Source organism: Balaenoptera ricei, chromosome 2, assembly GCF_028023285.1.
Source record: "Balaenoptera ricei isolate mBalRic1 chromosome 2, mBalRic1.hap2, whole genome shotgun sequence".
NCBI classification, from domain to species: domain Eukaryota; kingdom Metazoa; phylum Chordata; class Mammalia; order Artiodactyla; family Balaenopteridae; genus Balaenoptera; species Balaenoptera ricei.
In genome coordinates, this window is record NC_082640.1 from 74,370,311 (window position 1) to 74,396,188 (window position 25,878).

General features: G+C 34.1%; 1 protein-coding gene across 4 annotated transcripts in view; it reads left to right on the plus strand.

The window, feature by feature from the left end:
* VPS13C (vacuolar protein sorting 13 homolog C) overlaps window positions 1–23,775 on the plus strand; it is a 182,718-nt gene extending 158,943 nt beyond the window's left edge. For 2 of the 4 annotated variants that reach the window (XM_059913129.1, XM_059913130.1), the window contains exons 70-83: window positions 315–426; window positions 545–658; window positions 2,614–2,753; window positions 4,697–4,778; window positions 5,752–5,865; window positions 7,496–7,571; window positions 7,989–8,152; window positions 9,375–9,420; window positions 11,023–11,146; window positions 11,668–11,782; window positions 16,572–16,660; window positions 20,036–20,159; window positions 21,495–21,578; window positions 21,888–23,775. In XM_059913129.1, coding sequence (XP_059769112.1) covers window positions 315–426; window positions 545–658; window positions 2,614–2,753; window positions 4,697–4,778; window positions 5,752–5,865; window positions 7,496–7,571; window positions 7,989–8,152; window positions 9,375–9,420; window positions 11,023–11,146; window positions 11,668–11,782; window positions 16,572–16,660; window positions 20,036–20,159; window positions 21,495–21,578; window positions 21,888–21,989 — 1,486 coding nt within the window. In that variant the 3' untranslated portion in view covers window positions 21,990–23,775. Of the gene's footprint in view, window positions 1–314; window positions 427–544; window positions 659–2,613; window positions 2,754–4,696; window positions 4,779–5,751; window positions 5,866–7,495; window positions 7,572–7,988; window positions 8,153–9,374; window positions 9,421–11,022; window positions 11,147–11,667; window positions 11,783–12,513; window positions 12,746–16,571; window positions 16,661–20,035; window positions 20,160–21,494; window positions 21,579–21,887 lie in introns of those variants that run through there. The other 2 variants (XM_059913131.1, XM_059913132.1) reach the window with 2 other exon arrangements.
* The last annotated feature ends 2,103 nt before the right edge of the window (window positions 23,776–25,878 follow it).

Genomic DNA, 25,878 nt, shown 5'->3' on the forward strand with positions numbered 1-25,878 from the left:
ATACATGCTACATCATCTTTGCTTTTGTCTCTTCTATAACATGATAAATATGGAATTTGGGACTTTAAATGCTAAGTGTTAATACAGCAGTATTACTTCTAGTGAAACCTTCACTATAATGAAAAAAAAAATTCTCAGTCTAAGTAGACTTTGATCTTGTTAACATAACACTTTTTTTAGAGATCAAGGAACAAGATCTCGCTGTAGTTTTTGGCCAAAATCAAAGTTTTAACATGGAAAATTACAAGGTTTGATAGAAAGCCTTTTTTATCTTTAAAAAAACCTTTTCTACTTAAAAATTTTTTTTTCCTTAGGTATTCTATGGTTCTCATTCAGGAAATGGCCTTAAAAGTTGATCAGGGGTTTCTAGGAGCTATTACTGCACTGTTTACCCCAACAGCTGACCCTGAAGCCGAAAGAAAATGGGTAATAATTTTTATTTCTTGGGAAAATTATAAAGTAAAAAAATTAAATCAACCATTCTTTGCATTAATTGTAGTAGGAAAAAAAATTAAAATAGAAATTCTTGATTAATTTTTTTCAGACAGAGTTAATCCAGGAAGACTCTGATGCTATAAACACAGAATTAGTGGAGACCTCAGTGACTGATACGTCCATTCTTAGTTTCTTTGAACATTTCCATATTTCTCCTATTAAGGTTTGTTATAATTACTATTTTGAAAATTTGACAGTATTGTAGAACTTTTAAAGGATCTGTGTACAAATGTGGGTTTTAATTTGTTGCATCAAGTATTTGGTGGGAATTTTGTTTGATTAATTGAAATAATTAAGACAGTTCTCTGACATATGTACAGCCATAATTCCCACAGAGAAACCACCAGAGCATGCTTTCTAGTCTTGCATTAATAACCCCTTTCTTCAAGGAAAAAGCTGACAAAAGCATTTCTTAATTAAGTGAAGAAGTGCTCACCAATGTTTAATGTTTTGGTTGCACTTTGTAACTACTCTCACTGTCTGAATAGAAATCTATAATGGGTTTCCTAACCAGAATGTGAAAACACTGAAGTAAGTATTATACTGTTGATGTGGTGTTTTTCACCCTTCCAAAATTTGATTGTAACTAAGAAAGTGGAAAATTGGATACCTTTCACTTGCCTGATTTTGTACTTTATGAACCCATTTCCTTATCTCCTTTTGTTATTCTTTTTAGCTTTTATAGGGGAAGGTGACTGCTTAGAGAATTCACAAATGCTGTCAACCATGAAGCTCTAAACTTGTGTAATGGGCCAGATTTACAATTAAGTAACTCTTTTAAAATATTGATGATCCTTTACAGTCTCCAAAACTGTTTATAGCACATTATTTTTAGTTGCATTCACCAGTCCATTCAGCTAAATGAATAGATTTATAAAATGCAATTATTATTTTAAATTGATACATTAGTTTGGTGTTATCAGACATATCCATAGTGTTAGGTTTAAAATTGATATTGTTTTATGCGGTATTATGCATAACTTCTTTTCCATTATTAAATGAAAATCAGTTCTTTATGAGATTGAGCAGTACCTTCAACAAATTATTTACTGAAGGCCTGCTATCAAAGTTGCTGTGGAAGGTGTAAAATGACTTTATGGAGTTTATAATCTAGGGGGTATTAAAGATTGATGATTTACCTATACGTATTTTTAGGCGCACTGGGAATTGTGCCATGAAGTTGAATAATTAAGATCATGAACCATGGTCGTTTTCTTATTCCATGGTGACTTTGTCCTGGAAAAAGCTGGATCTCTTTTCACCTAAGATTACCTTTCCTGGATCCCAGCAATCTGTGACTCTGAAGATGGGCAAAAGTCCACATCAGAGAAAAAAACTCAACAACCAGGCTTTCTTGGCTTTACCCTAAGTCCCCTCTGTTGAGCTCTCTGTTGATGAGGGAAAATGCCTAGAGAATGGCAGAATGAGAAGGGAGAGTTATCTGCTTTACTTACACATGTTGAATTACCTTACGCCTGTGTCTTCTGGTACTGTTGCCTTCTGGCACTGTTGCACTAATGATGATGCAGCGCAAAGTAGAAGAAGCTAAATGGGAATGTGAAAATCTCATGGTTAAGTACTGAGTTGAAGGGTCTGTGGAAGCTGAAAAACTTATTACTCTTTAAAAAATTTGTTTAGAACTTGCTAATTGTTGCCATAATTGTCATGTTCTTGTTACTTGTTATTATTGTATGATTATACCACAGTTGTTATTGTTAGTTGTTACCATAAGTTGTTTATCTTATTGGATTAAAATAAATGATTGGCCATTATTTCAAGTGTTAGACTACTTGTGGGCCAGTTGACACATTTTTCTCCTTAAAATGTTGATGCTATTTTTGCAAAGTGTTTTGGTCTCCTCCATATAAACACAATGGTATTTATAGGCTTTGAATAAAATTATAGTTCAATTTTTGGGACAGACTGATTTGTATTTTATCAAAAGGTAAATATGAGAATCAGAGCTGTTCAGTGTAATTTACTGAGTAACAAATAGTAGTTTTCTTTAGGACTCTAATTGAAAGATACAACATTTGTTTGTATTTGTACGATCTGGCTTCTATGTATGTAAATATTTTTGTTTTTAGTTTCATTTATTGAACATTATTTTTCTTTTAGTTGCACTTGAGCTTGTCTTTGGGTTCTGGCGATGAAGGGTCAGACCAAGAAAACCAGGAAATGATTCCAATTCATTCTGTCAATCTGCTGTTGAAAAGCATAGGTGCTACTCTGACTGACGTGGATGACCTTATATTCAAGTAAGAGTTATGTTAAAGTGTATTGGGGAGGTTTTTGTATCAGGATGATGTTTCTGGATATTAATTCTCTCTATTTGTGCTAGAATGTTAGCTTAGGAAAATGATAATTCTTACTACTTACTCTTTTTATTTATTTATTTATTTATTTATGGCTGTGTTGGGTCTTCGTTTCTGTGCGAGGGCTTTCTCTAGTTGTGGCAAGCGGGGGCCACTCTTCATCGCGGTGCACGGGCCTCTCATTATCGCGGCCTCTCTTGTTGCGGAGCACAGGCTCCAGACGCGCAGGCTCAGTAATTGTGGCTCACGGACCTAGTCGCTCTGCGGCGTGTGGGATCTTCCCAGATCAGGGCCCAAACCCGTGTCCCCTGCACTGGCAGGGAGATTCTCAACCACTGCGCCACCAGGGAAGCCCCTCTTACTACTTATTGTTGAATAATTTGGTCCCTTTCTAATTAAGCCCTTTAGGTATACTTATTTTACTCATAAAGATAAGGTAAAGAGTCTAATATCTTCTGCAGTTATCAGTATCTAGATAATACATGAATATAGTATAAACATTGAATTAGTTTAGTAGTATATTATAAATTGACCATGTTTTAAAAGGAATTATATTTAGAAATATATAGCAACAGGATTAGATTTCAGTATAATTATATGGCAAAGTATAGATAATAGCTCCTTGCTACATTTAATATAAGAATATTTGTGTGTGCCAGACACATACAAATTCAATGAATGTTTATTGAATTGAATATTCAACAGTGGTACTGGAGAAAAAAATTCATTAATATTATTTTCACCTCACTTGTACACTATCAAATTTCATAGGAACTGAAGGCTTAAACATAAAATTCAAATAGAAAAACAAAGACTAAGGAAAAATAGAAGTTAATCGCTATCAAATCTCTGAATAAAAGGAAACCTTTCTATGTTTAAAAGCAATGGAAAAAATCCCAATGGAAAAATGCAAAATTGATTTGACTACATAAAAATTAAACTCTTACAACAAAATCAATGAAAACACTTAAAAAACAAAGGACTTGAAAAATATGATGACAAATATAACAAAAGATAATAATCTTAATTTTTAACCTAAAAGTTCCAATGCCATAGGTGCCAGAGGACAATGTTAGATAATTCACAAAAGGGAAGACACAGTGGCTAATAGATATTAGAAATGGTTAGCTTTATTATTTATCAAAGAATATATGCAAATTAAAACAAGTTATTAAAGCTTTCAAAATATGAGAAATCCTAGTACTAGAGAGGGGTGGATCTAAGAAATGGGCACTTTTTTTTTTTTTTTTTTTTTACTCTTTGTATCAGTGGAAAGGGATCTATTCAAGAGCCTTAAATGTTTTTGTAGTCTTTCACTCATTAATTATTTTGGGCGGGAATTTGGTCCAAAAAATAATCTTGAAATGCAACCAAAGTTATATTCAAGATACACATAGCAACATTAATTATTATGTCAAAATTTTAAAATGTCTGACCGTGGAAGAATCGTTTGTTGTGACACGTTCACATATTGGAATGCTATGCATTATTAAAAATGGTTACATAGAATATTGAAAACACAGAAGAATATTTATCCACAATGCTGAGTGTAAAAATGCATACAGAGTGTTTTAATATTTTTCAGTTGCACAGAAAAGAAAGAATTCAAAGTGGAAAATGAGAAGAAGAAAAAACTTTTAAAAAAATCCACTGTGTGGGGGGATTATGGTCAGCTTTTTTAAACCTTTTTACTCTTTATGTGTTTATGAAAGATTTGCATGAGAATGCACTATTTTTATAGTAGTTTTGTTATCCTAATATTTAAGATCGCAAACAAATTATATGTACAAACCTAATTGTGAATTAGCAATGATTATCACTGAAATTTTAAGTCTCTTTTTTTTTCAAAAAATAATCTTAGTACTTTTGACACTTTCTCCTCCCAGACTTGCTTATTATGAAATTCGATATCAGTTTTACAACAGAGATCAGCTCATGTGGAGTGTTGTTAGACATTACAGTGAACAGGTAATTTCCTATCATAGTAACTCATAAGGAATATACTTCATAAAATATCAAAACAAAACATTTGTATGTGATTGTACAGTGTGTGATGTTTACCTAATTTACTGCAGTTCTCAATCTCATTACTTAGTAGTTTTCTTGAATGATTAATTTCTATTTCTTTAGTTTTTCCCCACCCCCGTATAAACTTCTTTAAAAAGTTTCCCTTAGTGTTTTTTCCCTTTGCAATTGTACATTTACCACTTTGGGAAAGAATAGTAACTTAGGAGCCAATACATTTTATTCCTTCAATGACTATAGTTTCTAAGCATAGTCTAGTAGAATTGCGAGGAAGCCAGGTTCCTCCCTTTGCCTGTTTCTCCATGGTTCGAGTTCTATGCACAGACATAGTAGTTGTTTTGGGGCACTAGGGTTCCATTGCTATACTGTGGAACTCCAGGGTGACATTCCTCTTTCCTTCCTCTGCTGGCAGGTCCTTTCTCTTATGGTGTATAGACATTATGTTTTTTACATGTTCAAATAAGGATATTTTTTTCTTTTTTTTGTTGTTTTTGTTTTTAACCCATCTAGTTCATAGAAATAGTGGTAAGAACAAAAGTAAGTACCAGTTATTGAAATATATATTCATTTAATATGCATGCTCAGCCATGCAAGGTCAGTATAATAGACCTCCCATTTTATAGATGAAAAGAGGAAGGCCTATAGAGACTAAGTGACTTGTCCAAGGTTACATAACTGCCAAATGGCAGACTTTGCCTCAAACCTTAGTTCTGTCCAATTTGAAAGACCCATGTAAAAGTATTAACATAACGCCTGGCACATAGTGAAAGATCAATTAATGGTCATAATGGTGGTTATTCTGCAGCACTTTCCTTTAACAAACTTAACTTAGTCAGTATCCCACTTTCTTACTGCATCCTGATGTTGTTCCTTACAATAGTTGCAAAGGACTTCATTTATTTTTTTTTCCCTGTAGTTCTTGAAACAGATGTATGTCCTTGTATTGGGCTTAGATGTGCTTGGAAACCCATTTGGATTAATTAGAGGTCTGTCAGAAGGATTTGAAGCTTTATTCTATGAACCCTTCCAGGTATTGATCTTTTTTTTTTTAACATCTTTATTGGAGTATAATTGCTTTACAGTGGTGTGTCAGTTTTTGCTTTATAACAAAGTGAATCAGTTATACATATACATATGTTCCCATATCTCCTCCCTCTTGCATCTCCCTCCCTCCCACCCTCCCTATCCCACCCCTCTAGGTGGTCACAAAGCACAGAGCTGATCTCCTGTGCTATGCGGTTGCTTCCCACTAGCTATCTATTTTACGTTTGGTAATGTATATATGTCCATGCCACTCTCTTACTTTGTCACAGCTTACCCTTTCCCCTCCCCATATCCTCAAGTCCATTCTCTAGTAGGTCTGTGTCTTTATTCCCGTCTTGCCACTAGGTTCTTCATGACTTTTTTTTTTTTTTCCTTAGATTCCATTTATATGTGTTAGCATACTGTATTTGTTTTTCTCTTTCTGACTTCACTGTGTATGACAGACTCTAACTCCATCCACCTCACTACAAATAACTCAATTTCGTTTCTTTTTATGGCTGAGTAATATTCCATGGTATATATGTGCCACATCTTTATCCATTCATCCAATGATGGACACTTAGGTTGCTTCCATGTCCTGGCTATTGTAAATAGAGCTGCAATGAACATTTTGGTACATGACTCTTTTTGAATTATGGTTTTCTCAGGGTATATGCCCAGTAGTGGGATTGCTGGGTCGTGTGGTAGTTCTATTTTTAGTTTTTTAAGGAACCTCCATACTGTTCTCCGTAGTGGCTGTATCAATTTACATTCCCACCAACAGTGCAAGAGTGTTCCCTTTTCTCCACACCCTCTCCAGCATTTATTGTTTCTAGTTTTTTGATGATGGCCATTCTGATCTTTTATTTATTTTAAGTGTAGTATAGAAAAATGGATGTTCTATTTTTTGTGACAAGTAATTTGTATTTTAATTGTATCTGGGGACTGAATAATGTTCAAATAACAAATATATCAATTTTATATTTTTTTTTAAATTACTAGAGATGACATTAAAAGATTGTGTTAGAATTAATTGAGCACTTCTAGTGTCTGGAAGACATCCCCACATTTTCTAGGATTTAATGTAGTTGTAAAGAAGAGTGCCTAGGTAGTTTGAGACCCATTTCAAGGCTGTTTCACCACTATGGAAAGGACTAATGGGGCATTAAAAGCTGACTTTGTTTCATAGTCAAGCTTTCCTCTAACCTGTTCTCCTCCATTTAAAGGATCCAGGAGCCTAGTGTGGTGAGGGTTTTAGAAGGACAAAGCAAAGAGAATAAATGGGGAGAACAAGAGAGCCAAAACTGTGTGGGCTCTTAGTCTTGTTGTCTGTGTGGCTTGCTTTAGCAGATGGCACTTGGTCCTGGGAGGCCAACTTCAGATTGTCACTGAAGCCAGTGATTTACTCCTCTCCAATTTTTGTCATCTTAAAGGGCTTGCTGAGATCATGTGGGTTGAAAGTATCTTCAAACACAATAGATATTCCATCAGTATTTGGGTTAGAAGGTGAAAACTGTCACCACACTGTTTATGTATCTTTACAGATTCTGTATCTTCATGGAAACCCTGAAATACTAGATTCAAAGTCTTAAACTTATTTAAATTTTAAGTAGCAAACTTTTTTTTTTTCCGGCCAGGGTGCTGTTCAAGGCCCTGAAGAATTTGCTGAGGGGTTAGTAATTGGAGTAAGAAGTCTCTTTGGACACACAGTAGGTATGTATCACATATTTGTGTGTGTGTGTGTGTGTGTGTGTGTGTGTGTATACGTATTTTTAATTATAGTTATTATAAAATGCATTGTTTATGAAAAACAAATGATTATGTTTAATAAAGGAGGGATTTGTTTTATAATAATCCTTTTAAAAGATGTGCTCCCTTGTTCTTAAGTGGAAAATAATTTAACACTGACCTGCTGAGTTTTTTTTAATATGTCTTTGTTGTGTTGAATCAATGTACTTTAAATAGTTTTATTCCTCTTCTTGGTAAGTGGGAAATGGAAAAAATAAATGCATTTTTGTATATGCGACAGAATTGTAAGCACCTGTTAGTTTAAAGCAGCCGCATGCTGTAAATTGTGGTAATGCTCTTTAAAGAAACAGTGTGACTTAACTTCTCTTGACCTTTTGATAGGTGGTGCAGCAGGAGTGGTATCTCGAATCACTGGTTCTGTTGGAAAAGGTTTGGCAGCAATTACAATGGACAAAGAATATCAGCAAAAAAGAAGAGAAGAGATGGGTCGGCAGCCTAAAGATTTTGGTGACAGCCTGGCCAGAGGGGGAAAGGGCTTCTTGCGTGTAAGTCTCCTGCTGAATCTTCAAGAAATGCTTACTTTTATATACACTTTAGAATATGTACTGGTTGTTTGGCACTTGGAATACTGCTTGTGAGTAAAGGTCTGTCAGAGTAGCAGTAGTGATAAATTGTGGACTTTCTGTTTCCTTTTTTGTTCTCCTTCCCTTTATCACCATCAGATGTACCCCCCAATTCCTGGACTTAGTTTGGCACTCGGCTGGAGTGAAAACTGTAATGATGGCAGGTTAGCACTAGTGGGGAGGGGGCAGGTAGAGCGGAGGAATGTGGAGGTAACTGGAGGGGGGAGGAATTCTTCAGGTCATCATCAGTCGACCGTTTCTATGGAAGGGAGGCATACATGCTACAGGTTATAAACCAGGAACTACCTTTCACTACTTTTTAGGTACAGGTATTATAAATTATATACGAATACTGTTTAATTATACAGGTAATATATGACTGTCCTCCTTATAGGTAATAATAAGAACTTACGAGTTCTTTTTTTAAACGAGTAATGGAAGCATAGGTAAGGCTATGAAGTACTCTTTGATTACCCCTCACCTCTTCTGAGAGGTATCTAATCTTTTCAATATAGTATATATCCTTCAGTTCCTTTTCTGTGTGTTTATATAATATGCAGGTATTTTTAGTTACTACCGTTACTTGACAGTTATTTAAAGAATGTACAAACATTATTTTTTAAATTTTGGAAATAATTCAGGAGACTGTAACTGCTGTGTTTGTGCCAGTGATTTGTAATGTTTTGTGTATTGTCTCCTCTAAAGTGCTTTACTTGTCAGGATATTTGCTATCCTTCAGAGGTCCCTTCATTTTCAGTTTTCCATACTTTAACTAGATTATAGAGTAACCTCATTAGAACTTATAATTAGATGTATAATTTTCTCAGCTTACTCATTTACTGATATGGATGGAAACTGAGACTTAAAGAGATGGTATCAACTGCTGATTGGTGTCAGAGTCAGATGTAGAAATTTTTCACCTGCTCTACTCTGTCTATTTTAAAGTTCTACAAAGTGCTCCGTTTAAAATTTGCTATGATGTAATATTTTAAAAATCATAGTGCTCACTTATATGTGCATGTTGTTCTCTGTCAAGTCCTCATTTAAAAAAAGTTATTTCTAGTATGTCTGTAGAGACCTCTAGTGGTTGGTTTAAAATTAAGCACCTTCCTTTCGGACTTGACTTGATTGGTTTCTCTCTCAGGGAGTCGTTGGTGGAGTGACTGGAATAATAACAAAGCCAGTGGAAGGTAGGTTGAGAACGTTTCCTTCCTGTACAGAGTCTGAGGAGTTGACACATGGTAAATTGTTGTTTAATGAGCGTAACTTTCCTCAGGATGTGAAGAGGTTAAGTAGTATACTGTGTCTCAGACTTTGGATGCTATTTTTAACAGGGCCATAGTTAGACAAGGGTCCCTTGGGCCATCAATAGCTGTTGACTCTTTTTTTTTATCCTATTAAAAAAAAAAGCACATTACTTTATTCAGTACAGTCCCTATCAAAATCCCAGTTAGGTTTTTTGCAGAAATTGACAAGCTGATTCTAAAATTTATATAGGAATTCAGGGGAACCCCGAATAGCCAAAACAATCTGGAAGAAAAGAAAGAACTTGGAGGACTTACACTGTCCAATTTTAAAACTTACTATAAAGTTAAAGTAGCTAAGACAGGTGGTGCTGGCGTACAGGTACACATATAGATCAATGGAATAGAATTCAGATTCCAGAAATACATCCTTACTTTTATGGTAGATTGATTTTTGACAGGGGTGCCAAGATAATTCCATAGAGAAAGAATAGCCTTTTCAACAAATGGTGCTGGGACAACTGAATATAAACATAGAGTTTATACATGCAATCCCACTCTTAGGTATATACCCAAGGGAATTAAAAAGCTATGTTCGCTTTAAAAACTTGTACATAAATGTTTATAGAAGCATTATTCATAATAGCTAGAATGTAATAACAACCCAAATGTCCATCATCTAATGCATGGATAAACAAAATGTGGTATATCCTTACAAATAACTTATTATGCAGTTACAAAAAGAAATCAAGTATTGATATAAGTACAAGATGGATGAACCTTGAAAGCATGATTCTAAGTGAAAAAAGCCAGTCACAAAAGACCACATATTGTATGATTCCATTTGTAGGAAATGACCAGAATAGACAAATCCATACAGATAGAAAGTAGGTTAGTGGTTGCCTAGGTCTGCAGGGTAGGGAGGAAGGAGGTAAATTGCATAGGATTGAGAAGAGGGTTTAGGGGGAAATGATGGGGGATGATTGCTAATAGGCATGGGGTTTCTTTTTGAGATAATAACAGATTTTGTAAAATTCATTATGGTGATAGTTGCACAACTCTGAATATACTATAAAAAACATTTAACCTGTATACTTTAATGGGTTAATTATATAGTATTTGAATTATATTTTAATAAAGTTCTTATATTTTTTTAAAAAGTGCACTGCTTGAAAAATCTCCTGATTGTTGGACAAAAAAAAAAAAAAAAACCCACAATATTTTCTGGTCAGTTCTTAGATCTTCCAGTCATAGGTACTGACTAGACTCCTGGATCAGTAGTTGTAAAATTTGAGTGTGCCTTGGGGTTACCTTGGGGGCTTAAAGCACAGATTACTGGCTGGGAGTGGAGGCTAATAATTTGCATTTTTAACACACTTTGAAAACTGCTGTTGTATCACATGTTAGGATTAAATTCAACTTCTTTAGAAAGTCAAATTCTAGGAACTTCCTGGGTAAAACAGTTCAGTATTTGACTTAGGCTTTTGTTGAGTTCAAAGTTGCTTATTTTAAAATCTCTTTTCTTTCATTGTCTTTGGTTTTATGAAGGTGCCAAAAAGGAAGGAGCTGCTGGATTCTTTAAAGGAATTGGAAAAGGGCTTGTGGGTGCGGTGGCTCGTCCAACTGGTGGAATAATAGATATGGCCAGCAGCACCTTCCAAGGAATTCAGAGGTAATTAAGTGCACACTGTGTGCAAGCTATGTGTCTGTGTGCAAATTGTTGCTAGGAATACATAAGTAGGTTAAATACTCTGCCTGTGCGTGAGGACCTTAAAGTCTAATTGAAAGCTCTGACAGGTTCACAAGGTAGAGTGCCCCCAGAAAGGAATAAGAAGAGATGTTTTTTTATAGCCAGTTTCTCTTTTATTCAAGAAGTGTTTATTGGTCCCTACTATATGCCAGGCAGTGTGCTAGACACCACAGATACAACGAGTGGATGGCCTACTCCCTGCCTTTATTATTTTGACATTTTCTTTTCTTTAAGAAAAGGTGGGGGAACTTGGAGTCAAACCTACTTGGTTTTAATACTTGTCACATTATTTTGGGCAAGTTATTTAAAATTACTCTGTGTTTATCAAATATTGATATACTGTGTTATGTAGTACAGTGTTTAATCAACACATATATATTTGTATTGTTTTGAAAGTTTCTCACATGTTTTCTTATATGTACTTACTCTGCTGCCTTACACAGGGTGGCAGAATCAACTGAGGAAGTCACCAGGCTCCGTTCCCCTCGCCTGATCCATGAGGACGGCATCATTCGCCCTTATGACAGACAGGAATCTGAGGGCTATGATTTATTTGAGGTATAAATTCTATTCTTCATGGTCATGAGTGAAATTTAATTTTAAAGATTTCTAGGATCAGGATTTCATGGGTGGTTCCTAAAGTTCCTGATTCATGAACTTCTTTAAAGATGACACAGGGAACAATGGTAGGGTAGAGTTTGATTATTTATTTGTTTTATTATATTAGCATAATGTATTAAATGGGAGTAATTCATCATTTTTTTTTCTGCACAGGATCAAAGCTTTTTAGTGCAGAAAGGATAATCTTAAAAGAAGTCATAGGCTTTATTACTATTTGTATGTTAGCTCCTTTAGTTTACGTTGTTAACTTTGGTCTCCTGCTTTGTAGCTAAGTACTAGAATTTCACTTCTTCCTTTTCTCCCAACCAAATTAATTTATTTGGACTATATTGTAAATCTAGATTTATTCAGGTAAACAGAAGCTGGAGGAGAGAAAAAAAGATTATGTACAATTTAATCTTTTTAAACCTTAAAAACTTTTTTAAGGATTTTTTTGACTTTTATTTTAGTTTTAATTTTACTGTATTTAAATAATACACACATATGTAAATTGCTATTCTCCCATGACTAGCTTTCCTCCAAAATAAAATTAGTCATATTTTCCTACTTTGACTTTAAAATAAAATGACTCTTCATTTTTCTTAGACTTTGACTTTTATAGTATGTGATTATATTTTATCTTTCTGCATGCTTCTAACTTTATTTTCTTTCTTTTTCTGCCTACACAGCAAGAACTGGAAATACAGGACTAAATGTTTTCTATACTGCTACTTGATTTCATCCTTAAAAATCAAAACCAACTGTGGTATTAATTGACTGTCCTGGTTTATTTAGAGTGAGAGTCCATTAAAATGAAGTTTTCTTTACATTTCTCACCTCTATCTGAACTTTTTATTGTAGTGGCTTGACTACAGATAAAAATTGTGATATTCCTGGTAATACTGTACAGGAATAAGAGGTCAATATAAAAGATGAAAGGATATAGGAAATCAACTCTCTTTTACATTTAGTTGAAGGAACACTTTATTGAACTCACAAGTGGATACTTTTACTATCATTTTGAGAATTTCATCTTTTCTTTTGGTATTCATGTGCATTTCTGGTAAAGTTGGGGAAAAAAAGAACAATTCTTATGTTCAGTCTATTATGTGTTCTTTATGTGAGTCCTGCTGATAGAGTTACATAACTATTATATGTTTCACAAATCACCTAAATTTACTCAAGTTGCAGAACTATTGACTGGGGCATATATTTTAAGAAATGAAGTATCAGTTGCTCTGGGTCTGTCCTTAGACCTCAAATAAGAGTTGGCACATGAATTTTGAGAATATGTTTCCTTAATCTCTTTTTCTTTTTTTAACTCCTTGATACTCTTGCTAGATAAGTGGCAATCATTTTCTAATTATGTTATGTATATTCCTAGCCTTTAGTATTTATACCTTTTAAAAATTAAGTCTCCTTATTGGTTATGCTTATTTGACAATTATTAGTTTTAATTAATGTAAATAGAAGTTGAACATGTATTTAAGCAGCTTACTTATGTGGCTTTTGGACTTACAGATGTCTTTATTTTTAAAAACCAACCACTTTTGCTTTTAAATCCTGCGAGAGGATTCATTATCCTAATGAGAACAAAAAAAATTATAAACTATCATTTTGAAATTAGTGGCCCCATAGTTAATTTCAATATAAGTTATATTTTGTTTTTTCTTTTTTACAAATGATAGAAATGTTTGATTTAGCAGTGTCTTATCTAGCAACTTTCATGCTTCCTCCCAAAAGTGAAAATATAAACTTAGGTTTAATGTGTTGTAACATGTAAAGAGAATGAAGCTGTTAACATACAACTGTTCAGTTGGATTATATATTTTTTAAACGATAGTTATCAAAAGAATAAATTGAATCCTTCATATTTAAAACAAGGACTCTTTAAAGAAGAAAGAATGACCTTCAAAGACTAGCCTAAAACTATAGCTGACAGACTTTTCTTGTGCCTGAATAATTGAGGGTTGGCAAAAATGTTGCCTCACGTACAGTTTCTGTGAGAATCAAGCACAGTAACTAATTCAAGATTCTGTCTTAAATCATCACTAATAATTATTCTTCCTTCTTAGGTAAAAGTAATGATTTTTAATTTTCCTGGATATATTACAATTTTAATGAGACTTCTGGAAGATCTTATAACTTGTTAAAATTTTTTTCTTTATTTACTTTTTGATTGTTTAGCTCTTTATGTTATTCTTTTCCTCATGATTTCCCTTTTTACAACTGCATGTCAGTAAGCACAAAGCTTCAAGAAACTTTATTATTTTAGCTAAATATAGTCATCTTATCTGATTTAGTAGTTTTTGTTAAGATATGAGAACTGGAAGAAATAGAATGATTGTACATTAAGAACAGAACTTGGTAACTTTTTTCCATGGGTAGCAAGGGTAGGCATGGATAATTAAGAAATTTAGGCTGTTTCATCCCTTGCCCATTTTGCTGTGATCAGTTAGTTGGGTACAAAGTATTTGATAATCTAGACTGTGTTGGATATACAGAAGAAAGGAGACTTCTGTCCTTAAGGGACCTAGTATAACAAAATGTGTAAATATTAAAGAGCATTTGAGTGTAAAATTATGTCCTCCTAGTGCTTATTGTAATGTGGGTACATTCTAAATAATTTATTTGGGAATCTTTTGATTTACCCCATTTTCTTTTTCTCCTGAGTATTGCTCTGTATTCTTTAATTTAATACTGAGCTTTGAAAGTTACTGAATTATATACTATGTTTTCATAGGATATACTCTTCTACTTATCCTCTGTTCTCCTAGGATAATTATCATGACACACACACACATACATATATATTTATATATATATATATATATATGGCCAGTTTTTATTTAATATTCATCTTGATTCACATAGTTATGATTATATAATATTTAAAATGGTGTTCCTTGCTTTTTTGTTTTAATTATATTTTTCCATGTTCTTAGAAATGCTTCATTCTTAATTCTTGCATTACTGTCTGTTGAGGTAAATTTACCTCGTATATTTGACCATTCCCAGTTCTTGACATTAAAGTTGTTTCTGTTATTTTACTAACAGTAAGAATGCTGTGATAAACATCATTAAACGTAATGCTTTTTCATATCTTGTATTATTTCCTTAGAATTTACTTGAAAAAATTGGTTTTGCTAAATATTATAAATTCTTCAAGTTGCATTTTGGGAAGGGAGAGTAAATATTTTATAAACTAATCTGCCACAAAGACTGAATCTCAGAGTGTAGTGGGTTTTAGAAGTGCTGGAAACCAGGTTTCTATAATGTATTATGGTGATAAATATACTTTAAAAGCTTCAGTTTTTTTCAAGTGCAAAGCCTGATAACTAATGAAAATACATACAAGATGGAAAGTGGGTAGTATTTCTTGTACATTTCATCTCAAATCTAAATATTTTAACATATTTAAATTTCAAAGCTGAAAATAAAAGCACTAAATTGTTATATTCATTTCCCATGTTCTCTTTAAAGGAATTAAGGTATAAATGTTAAAAGATTTTAGCTAATTCACACAGGTAAGATGTGAAACAAGTGACTATTAAACTCCACTTCTCTCTGAGACTCATTCCGAGGTTGAGACCCCATTCTCTGGGGATTCATCTTCCTTGTTCATGGTTTTTTGTAATTGTCAAGGAATGACTGGGAACCAAGGATCTTTAAAAAACTATGTATTTTAGTATTGAAATAATAACAAGTGTGCTTTCTCTGCTTGTGATTATTATATTGATTATATTCTCCTTTTGATAATATTGATGTTGTAGTCTTGGTTATAAAATGTTAATATCTTATAAGTATGTTTATGTTTTATATTTTCATATATATTATCTCATCTGATTTTTAATTATTATATATAATATCAATAATATTTCATTAGCATTAATTATAAAAATAACTTTATTAATTTTAATGTGTGTTGACTAAAGTCACAATAGTTTTGAAATAGTTAAAAAATAAATGTATTTTAATGTGCTACTATTTATACTTGAATTATTTTATGCTTGTAATTGTCTTTAGTAATAAATTGTGCCGGCTATTTGAAATCTTAGAAATTCTTCATGTTTGTGTTAAGATTGTCATTAAATTTTCTTTTCTACCAGGAATATAATTCAATACACTCTTGTACTTCTCATGCATGTTTAATGTATAAGACCAAATATTCAAAAATATTAAATATCAGTTATCTTGGAATTTTATTATGTGTATATCTACCTCTCTGTAAATCAGTGGTTTGTAACCTTTGAGAAGGATCACAGACCCCTTTTAAAAATCTGATGAAAAGTATGACCTGTCCTCTGAAAAAAGTTCAGAAATACATTTTCAAAATTTTATATTCTTTTATGGTAGTTCATAGACCTCCCAAAGTCCTTCCATGGACCCCAGGGGGTAAAGACCCCTGTAATGTTAATGTCCAGTTTTAGTATAGGTTCATATTAATGAAAATGTCTGATTATTTCTGGTAAATATTCAAAAGCTTCTGAGTTATGCAACAAGATGTATTTTATTAGAAGATCACTTAGTAAGTGTTTAATACTTATTTGTCTTTTAAGGCACAGTGAAAGTTAATTTACACTATGAATATTTTTCTAGCTTCACATGCCAATCTATAGAATTGTGCTTTTGGTTTTAATAATTTTTTCCTAACTGGCACTGTTATTATGATTAGCTAATATAGAGTATTGGAAATACTATTTAGATGCATGTACAACCCAAATCTTGAGTCTTCTTTTCTTTTCAGAATCATATCAAAAAGTTAGAAGGAGAGACTTACCGATACCACTGTGTTATTCTGGGAAGGAAGAAGACAAGCCTTATGGTTACAAATAGGTATTGACTTCAAGTGACATTTTTTAAAATGCTAACTATATAGATTATAAGAATTTTAGAGATTAAAATGGCAGAGGATTTAGATAACTATGCTTCAACTGCAAAATGTTCATTGTCATACAGTCATGGAAATACAGATCTGGATAGGTCCTTCGAGATCATCTATTCTGACCCTCTCATTTTGGAGATGCTGAAACTGAGACTTAGCATGGTTTAGGGGCTTAACCAAGTTACACAACTTCTGAGAGACGGAGTCTAGAATAGACTTTATAAGTGCAGTAGTGATACCTTTATATGTGAATTATAAATCCAGTTATGGAGGGTGAATTCATGAATCACTTTTTCTCACTAGGTTTTATTTTGGATGATTAGCATGCCTTTTAAAAGGATGGTATTATTTCTTTGTGTTCCAGTTTTTTCTAAGTATTTTGGGAGTGGTAGATAATTTTTCCCAGTAAAAGAGCTTGGACTAAACTACTAAGTTTATTTTCCTGAGATTTACCTTACATCACTTATTCTAATTATAGGTTAATAATTTTCAAAACATTCTAAGTTATGTATTTTGTAGGACTAAGGCAAAGCACTTACAGTAGGTAACATCTGCATTAGATTCCTTACTATTGCACTTAAATATATTTAGGTGGCAAGGAGAGGAAAGGAAAGCATTAGGATTCAGGCTTAAACCTACAAGCTGTTTCTAAGAGAGAGTTAACTAGTCTTCTGATTTGCCCATTAATTAAGAAGTAAAATACTCACAAAACAATCTAAAAAGTAGTTTTTATGGTTTTTATACTTTTTATGTAATTCAGCACTAAGCAGTGGAAATCAGTGGGTTTTTTTGTTTTTTTGTGTGGTTTTTTTTTTTGGTAATATGTAATACTTCAGTATTTGTTTGATTTAGGCATTTGGTAGGAATATTTATGTGTACATTATACATCTGTTTTTCTTCAAATAAATTGAAAAATCATAGTAATTTGAAATCTAATCCCTTATAGAGCTTTTCAGGAAGCAATTAGAAAGATAATATTCCTGACCAGTGCAATGACAGTCTCCCTTAGATATGAGTGGATAGCCTTAAGAGACCAGGGTTGGGTGACTGAATATGGAAGAGAAGGGAATACAAGATGAGTGTGCTGGGTTTTGGCTTGAGTACCATTTACAGTAATTTGAGGGAAAAGATGATGATTTTGTTTCTGTTTTGAGCTTAATGAGTTTGACATAGCTTTGAGATATCAAAGTAGAGGTGCCTCAGTAGTCAAGGAGACATATAGATACAGGTATAAGTGTAGATAATTGGAGTTTGGGTAAAGATCTGGAGTTGAGATCTAAGAAACCATCCTGAGAGAATATGTTAAACAGAAGAAGACCAAGATTTGCACTCTGGCAAACATGGTGCAGGAGGAAGAAAGTGAAGGAGATTGAAGGTGGCAGGAGAACAATAATATTGTTCAAGAGTACAATGGTCAAGAGTAGAGTTTTAAGACAATCAGAATGGTGAATTGCGTTTGATGCAGTGATTTGTAATAGTTATCTTTAACTCTTGGCTCTATCATCTGATTCTCTACTAGGCAGGAGGTGGGGGGTGAAGTCCACTTCCTAGAGACTGTTTGGAATGTGTAGGGGTGTTGGAGGTTGTCGAAATGATTAGAGGCCCTGCAGGCGCCTAATAGCCTGGGGCCAAGGATGGTGTACTTCCTACGGTGCACAACACAGTCCCGCAATTTCAGTAGCACCTGTGCTGAAAAATATAGTGCCAGGGGTCTGTATCAGTCCTCACCCTATTGGTCACCAAGTTCATTCAACTCTACCTTATAAACATCTAGAATCTAGCTCTTTCTTCTTCTCACAGCCAAAGTCAAAATTTCCTAAAAGCCTCCCCCACCCCCGACCCCTGCAAAAAAAACCAAAAAACAAAAATCCTTCAAGATCTGGCGCTAAGCTAATTTTCTCACCTCTGTATATATCCAGTAGTCCAGCTACAGACCTCCACATTCCTCAGATAAATCTTCCCTTTTTTTTTTTTTTAGAAATATATTTTAAACATTTTTAAAATTAATTAATTAAGTTTATTTATTTGTTTTTGGCTGCATTGGGTCTTCATTGCTGCACACAGGCTTTCTCTAGTTGTGGTGAGCAGGGGCTACTTTTCATTGCGGTGCGCGGGATTCTCATTGCGGTGGCTTCTCGTGTTGTGGAGTGCGGACTCTAGGCACACAGGCTCGGTAGTTGTGGCTCACGGGCTCTAGAGTGCAGGCTCAGTAGTTGTGGCGCACAGGCTTAGTTGCTCCGCAGCATGTGGGATCTTCCCAGACCAGACCTCTAACCCATGTCCTCTGCATTGGCAGGCGGATTCTTAACCACTGTGCCACCAAGGAAGTCCCAAATCTTCCCTTTTTTGTACTCCTATATATGTTAATGCACTGTTTCCTTTGTCTAGAGTATAATTCCCCTTTCCTACCTAGAGAACTTCTTCCTTTCAAGAATCAGCTCTTAACGCTACCTACTTTATCACCACGGTCAGTCCCTCTCTCCCGTGTGCCGAAAGAATTTTCTACACACTCTGCTCTTGTTCTTATCTAACTGTGCTGTAGCATTTATTTGCAGGTTTATTTCCCCTTATAGCCTATGGGTACCTCTCAAGCAGAAACCCTGTCTTCTTTGTTTCTCCAGCACCATAGACATTTGTAGAATAAACAGTTCTACTTTCCTAGTTTTGCTTTCTGTAACAGAAACTTTAGAATCAAGTATACTTATATCAGTAACAAATCTGAATCACACACTGGGAAATCAATGTGGATGCCCTTTAAGGATTCTGTGAATATTTTTTAATTGCTGTTGAGTAAAATGGGATGCTCGCTCTGTGATATAGTACATCAGTATTAAAGTGTTCAAACCTGATATTTATTAGTAGGCCTAACGTGAATCTTTGCTGACATTTGAGGTTTGTGACATTTCTTTCTTGATTAGAAGGCATATGTGATTGACAGTAAAAAGCAATTAATAATTTTCCAAGTAAAACGTTTTCAGGGGCTTCTGCCTTTATTGCTTCCCAGATGAGAGTATAGCCTGTTCCTTATGTGTTTTAAAGAGAATGATTTCAGTTTCCTGGTCAGTTAAAAAAAAAAAAAAGACACTTTTCTGAATTTTGCAAGATTGGCAGAAGGGGAATTTTTGAAGGTCTGCTTTGTTACTGTGCCATGTTTGCTCTTTATTTGACAGTTACCTTTTTTTTTTTTAGATGTGAAGCATACATTTTTTAGTGTGCCAGGTTATAATGCTTACTGAGCAAGTAATTCCGTCCAGCAGAGTGAAATATTAGAATAATTAACTGTCTTTATCACTACCTGTATGTTTTTATTTCCTTTTGCAAAATAGACGAGTGTTGTGTATAAAGGAAGTTGAAATCCTAGGTCATGTGTCCGTAGACTGGCAATATCCATTTGAAGATTTTGTACAGTCTCCTATTGTTGATGGAAATCTGCTCAAAATTTCAGTTGAGGTAAGAAAACATGAATCACATCTTTAGAGCCAGGAATTTGTTAAATGAATGGAAACCAGTGCTTTCTGACTCTGTTTTATAGTTAACTGAATAAAATGTTTGAAGTATTATTATTATTATATGCTGAAAAGTAAGGAAAGATGTAATCTATTTGTGTTCTGTACTTTAGTTTCTGACAGCCCTTGATTGCATTGAGTGAAATATTAAATTTGTTCACTGAAAGAATTAGGTTTCTTTTTGGTAGAATAAAGCGTTATTGAGTAGAAGGGTTTTTTTTTAACTTCATATGGATACTATTTTGCTATAATCTTAGATACTTCTGGAAAGATTCCCCATTTTAGGCTTTTAGGAGATTATTATAAATATTATGTCTAAAACACTCACATTTAATAATATTTGACATTTATAGAAAGCTAATGCATTTTAAGTATGTAATAATGCTTTCATGTCTTTCCTCTACATTTTCTATGGAAAAACTTTTTAATTATATAGCAAGTAATTAGCAAAAATGATACCCCATCTTTTGCTTAGTTCGTAGACTCAGTTCACTTTGAAGTGTATAATTTTTATTATATATGATATAAATTTATTTTCACCCCTTTAAAAAAAACTAGAAATTACTATTCCAAAGATGGTAATTTCTATATTTTTTCGTAAACAGTAATTGTTATCTCTATTCCTGAAACTATCTGAAAAATATTTATCATAAAATTCAATAGTTAGAGATGTAAGTACTATTATCCTTTAATTTACATTTACTTTCTTTTCATAGAAGTTTACAAGTAAAAGAAACTACCGTGAAACCATTCCATTTTGTATTTTAGCCTTACCTCATTGTAGAGTTTCAAAATTTAAATGTCTTGGTATATGAAACATAGTTTTTAGACTAGGAAAGATTGTGTCACTATGCATGTATATTACAGTTTCCTCAGTTATCACTTTTCTTTCACATCAGTGGTGAGAATTGACTCAGTGCATTTTACATTATATAAGAATTTTATCTATCGGCCAAGGAAATGAAGGAAGGGTTTTTTGATTTGTCAGATGTGATGAGTTATCAAGTGGTATTTCTGTAGGCTATTTATCATTGCCTGCAGAAAGCCATCATTTTATGCAGATAGATAGATACTCATCCAATTTCATAAATTCTAACAACTCACATATGGAACCACTATCCTTGTACCAAAATGATTTATTTCTTATCATACCGAATATGTGTATTTGGTTCGTCTAGTGATTATAAAATAGAGTGACGTTTAAGCACTCAGTTAAAGGTTATGATTTTTTTTCTTCCCCATAATAATTTCTTTTCTGTCATTGTTTCTTTTGAAACAGAAACAAGGTCTGTTCCAAAAAAGAGACAGTGCCAGTCAAGGCTATGTTCAGAAAATTTACCTGAAGGATGTCACCACAGCAGAGGTAAACGATTTATTTTAAAGAATGCCCTCTCAGTGTTTTCACTGCAAGTTGAAATAAAAATGTTATAATTAACAATACTTATTACTTTTCCCAAAAGATCAACTAGTTACAGCTTTGGATGGATATATATGCTTAAAATAATATGTTGTGGGTTTAACAGGGCAGAAGGGTCTTAGCATGATGTGTATTAACTGTGTATTCTTGTCTTTGGACCTGTGTGGAGAGCTCATACTCTTGGTTTTGTACCTTTCTCCACCACGTGAGCCTGTACTGGTCTTTACCATTCATGGTAAATATTTTGTTTTCCAGACAGCATGTTGTGCCATTGAGGATGCACGGTCAATGAGATACCAGCAAAAATTGATGAAGCAATCATCACTGAAACTTCTCAGGCCCCAAATACCATCTTAATCACAGATCCCAGGGGGCTGCTGCTGGGAGAAAAACCAATCACAGTCTTGTCTGTAAACCACTCTTCTTCAAGGAAGCCTTTAGTTTTGGAATTTTTTTCTAGAGTAGTTAGTTTTGGATTTTCCATTTTCCCCCCTTAGTTTTGGCTCTAATTTTGTAGCTGTGTGTATGACAGCAGTCCACTTCCACACTGCCACCTGGATGGGTCAGACCCTTAAAGAAATACTACTTTAAACTCAGAGTGAAATTTCCATTAAAATTGTGAAACAAAGGGTAATAAGCTTGTTTTTAATTAAAGTCCTTACTGAAAAATAAGAAAGGAGCTTAGAATGACTAGTGTTCTGTGAGAGCTTTTTTGGACAGGTCTTTGAACAAATGTATATTTTGTTCAATAATTGAACTGATACAACATTTTTGGTAAACCAGGTGATTGACTTAAGAAAAACCACTAAAGGGAGACATGACATGTTTCCTATTTTCTTTTCATGAAAGCATTATTTTCTCCTAATAAAAACATGTTTTGATTTGGCACTGATTTTTCCTCCTTGCACTGTAATATAAAGACAAATGGAAAATCAAACCTTAAAATATCTATACTCTGTTCTCTAGAAGTTTTAGAAATTATTTACATGCTCTTTCAAGATGAACTTATATGGCATGATTAATGTGCTGATGCATGAAAATATTGCACTTTTAAGTTTTTCAAGAGTCAGAAACATGAAAAAAAATGAATATTTTTATATTTCCAGAACTTGTTTTTTATAAGTTGATTTTTTAAGGGCATCATAATTAACACTTAATTTTAATGCATACGTAGAAATGTATTTTAAATGCTTAGTAGGAATAATGAAAAAGCTCTAGCTGCCTTATATATAAATAAAGTAAGGCATCTAACAACATTGTGGAAAATCATTGGTAGATGTATCATTTGAGCGAGCAGGCCTGTAGGAATCAGCTCTGTACACTCTCATTTTTGTTCTTTCTGCATCTCATTTGTGCTGGTCAGAGATGCACTGCCTATTAAAGCTTTTTAAAAAATGCTCAAAAGTACTTAATTTCCTTGGATGAATCTTTAAATTTGCTCATGGTTTTTAACATGGCATTTACTTCAAATCACTGAATTAATGATGAAATGAAGTTGTGCACAAACTTGGTTTGCTCTGTTTTTGTTGATATGTGTGGTAATGTTTCTGCTATCCTTATTCATGTTTTTTAGGACTGGCCTTACAACTTTAAAAAATTTTCCTAGTTATAAATTTACTGTAGACTCCAAAAACGAAGGGTATAATAACTAATGCCCTAAATATTTGATATGTTATGGCGGTCTTTGCCTTTTCAACATCACTTTTTTTTCCTGTCAAGGAAAGTATTATATTCAGAACTTCTAGCTTTAAGCAGAATTTCTGTTAATTGCAGTTTATTCAAGTGTACTAATATTTTGTGTCTTTTAAAACTGACTTAATCAGGAATTTGAGGTATCTGATTATATTTTTCATATGAATCACAGCTATTGACAATATCCTAAATATTTAAGTAATTATATTGTACTGATGGCATGTACAAAACATTGAACTAAGAAAAATTAGTTTATAGAAACCCATAAATTCATCAGCTCAGTTGGCTCAGAAATAAACTTCCAAATATTGTACCATTTTCATTTGATTTAATCCCCTGGGACAGAAGTAATTCATTAGTAAAGTGCAATAATGTCTATTGTGTTTTTTAAAATGCTTTGAGAGTCAACTGCTTGCATATGAGAGAAATAAAACATTTGGTGTATTGTTTACAGGTGTGAAAACTTTGTGGGTTTATGCTACATACTCAATAATACTTGCTTTTACTTTTTGTGAGAAGTTAGATTAATAGTTACGGAGAGCTTTTTAAAAAAAATTTTATTGAAGTATAGTTGATTTACAATGTTGTGTTAATTTATGCTGTACATCAAAGTGACTCTGTTATACACATATACGTATGTATGTGTATATATATATATATATATATATATATATATATATATTCTTTTTCGTATTCTTTTCCACTATGGTTTGTCACAGGATATTGAATTTAGTTCCCGAGAGCTTTAAAAGGTGCTAGGCAGGGGCTTCCCTGGTGGCGCAGTGGTTAAGAATCCTCCTGCCAATGCAGGGGACACTGGTTCAATCCCTGTTCCAGGAAGATCCCACATGCCGCAGAGCAGCTAAGCCTGTGCGCCACAACTACTGAGCCTGCGTTCTAGAGCCCGCGAGCCACAGCTACTGAGCCCGCGTGCCACAGCTAATGAAGCCTGTGTGCCTAGAGCCCGTGCTCCGCAACAAGAGAAGCCACCGCAATGAGAAGCCTGTGCATGATAGTGAAGAGTAGCCCCTGCTCATGCACAACTAGAGAAAGCCCGCGCACAGCAATGAAGACCCAACGCAGCCAAAAATAAATTAAAATTTAAAAAAAGACGCTAGGCAGGAAAAGGTTTTTCCTGGGGGTGTGGAGCCCCTTTGTCACACTGGAGACCAGTGGCACAGATCTTCAATGCTGAGAGAATACAGAGAACAGATGTGACCAGCTGCCACACTTTGAATTTGTGGCCCCACTTGCCATGTCTTCCATGCTTTCTATCAGTCGCTGACTGTGGGTGGCAAGGACGTTGGGCAGGCCCACCCCTGGGAGACAGGGAGCTCCTCTGACAGCCGACTTCGGCTTGAAGACTCCTCAGTGGCCTTGCAGAACCTTTCTTAGACTGCACGGCAGTTTGGGGGGCTTCCACCCCATCTGTCTCTGTCTCTCTGTTTTTTTGTCTCCCGCCCTCCACCCCGTCCCACTGGGAACTCAGACTACAAGTCTGAAGGCTTTCCCGGTACTGGGTTATCCACTAGGAAGAATAGCCTGAGGAATGTAGCAAAACAGGGGCATCAAAATGAAAAAAAGCGCAAAAGATTCAAAGACTCATAAGAAAAATCTGATCTAGGATGGATTTCTTTACACGTGTTTCATGATTTAGTATTGTTTTTATTTTGAATTATGTATAAGGGAGGTGACTATCACCTTTCTGGTGCTGTGGGCCTCTAAATGTATTGATGTGGTGCTGTCTGGACATCTGTATTTTTAACAGTGGTTTATGTGTATTTCTAAGGTACACCTGGGACTAAAAAATTAATGCTCTGGATTTAAAGTAATCAAACTCTTGAAGAGCTCTGCAGTTAAATTACAGAATTGCAATTACTGCCAGAGCTAGAAGAACCATCTTTTTACTGGGGAGAAAACCAAAGATTTTTAAGGGATAGGAGATTACTCATATCAAAATCATCTATCCTTGAGGCACAAGCCCTTTTGTTTGAGAATCACGATTAATACTGATGAAAGAGGATTCTATGCTATGTGTGTATTGACTCTGAAAAGAAATTGAGACTCCCTGGAACAGAGGGAGCCCATTCTTCTCAGTAATTGTGCCTATAGTAGAATTTAGGCTTATCGTTCTTGAATTTATGCTTCCATTACAAGGCTGTATCATTCAAATACTCAACATTGAGCGTCTCTTTGCACTGAAAAAGCCTTCGGAAAAACTTTTTGTTTGTTTTGTTTTTACACACCCTCAGTCCCTAACAAAATTCAAAAATTGAAAAAGCTCTGAAAGCCGAAAGGTTTTTTGTAAGTTTGCAACAGAAACATTTGACGGCAAAATCTGAACTGAACTGACATGAGGCTATTTGTGGTCTTTATTCTGTTTGTGTAAATGAGTTTGGCTGTAGCAAAATTAATGTATTTGATTATGAGGTGCTGCTCCAGACTTCACTGGAGGGGTACAAGCTATGTGGTATACAAACCGTATTGCCTTTCTAAAATTAGAAAAATTCTGTATTGTGAAACACATCTGGTCCCAGGGGTTAGATAAGAAATC